This window comes from Loa loa (assembly GCF_000183805.2).
Source record: "Loa loa unplaced genomic scaffold supercont3.4473, whole genome shotgun sequence".
Classification (NCBI taxonomy): Eukaryota; Metazoa; Nematoda; class Chromadorea; order Rhabditida; family Onchocercidae; genus Loa; species Loa loa.
The window spans coordinates 1-644 of NW_018112649.1; the positions used below are offsets into that span (position 1 = coordinate 1).

A 644-nucleotide genomic window follows, 5' to 3' on the forward strand; every position below is an offset into this window, starting at 1 on the left:
TGCATATGCTTAGATGCTTAGACACACCTGATGTATGGGTGAAATTCTTCCCACATTCCGAACAGGAATACGGCTCCTTCCCGGTATGAATTTTCTCATGTGTGCGCAGATTCGATAACTGGGCGAAATTCTTCCCACATTCCGGACAAGAATATTTCTCATTTCTCACCGGTATGAATCTTCGTATGTCTATTCAGATGTGATGGCCAGATGAAACTCGTGTTGCATTCCGAACAAGGGAACAGTTTCTCATTCCTATGATTCATCGCATGTGTGCTCGATGGAGCAACGAAATCCTTCTTGGATCACTCGATTATTACACAAACAACATGGAAGCAAATTTTTGGCAACAAAAAGACTTTTCTTTTTCACAACACTTGTTGTCCTCAACGAAACTTTGCAAGTTAACTGTGAATTGACAAACGAAATGGATAGGTAACCCTATGAAATGATGGGAGATCTCAACTGCTGTGATTAAGAAAAAGGCTTTTCGTTGCCTAAATTTTACTTCAGTGTTGTTTGTGCAATAATCGAGTGAGGAATTCACTTGAGACAATACCATTTCATCAGTAATTTAATAACTTAATTGCAGGTTTTTCATGCACGGCATGCAGGTTGCCTGCTCGTCATATATTCGCATTAAT

At 39.6% G+C, this 644-nt stretch overlaps 1 protein-coding gene across 1 annotated transcript; it reads right to left on the minus strand.

Annotated features, from left to right (window-relative positions):
- Positions 1 to 158: 158 nt before the first annotated feature.
- On the minus strand, positions 159 to 299 carry LOAG_16169 (zinc finger protein; the record flags this gene model as incomplete). The annotated part of the gene is made up of 1 exon (XM_003151656.1): positions 159 to 299. A coding segment is annotated over one exon (141 nt), but the record flags the coding sequence as incomplete, so codon positions are not given.
- Between the last annotated feature and the right edge of the window lie 345 nt (positions 300 to 644).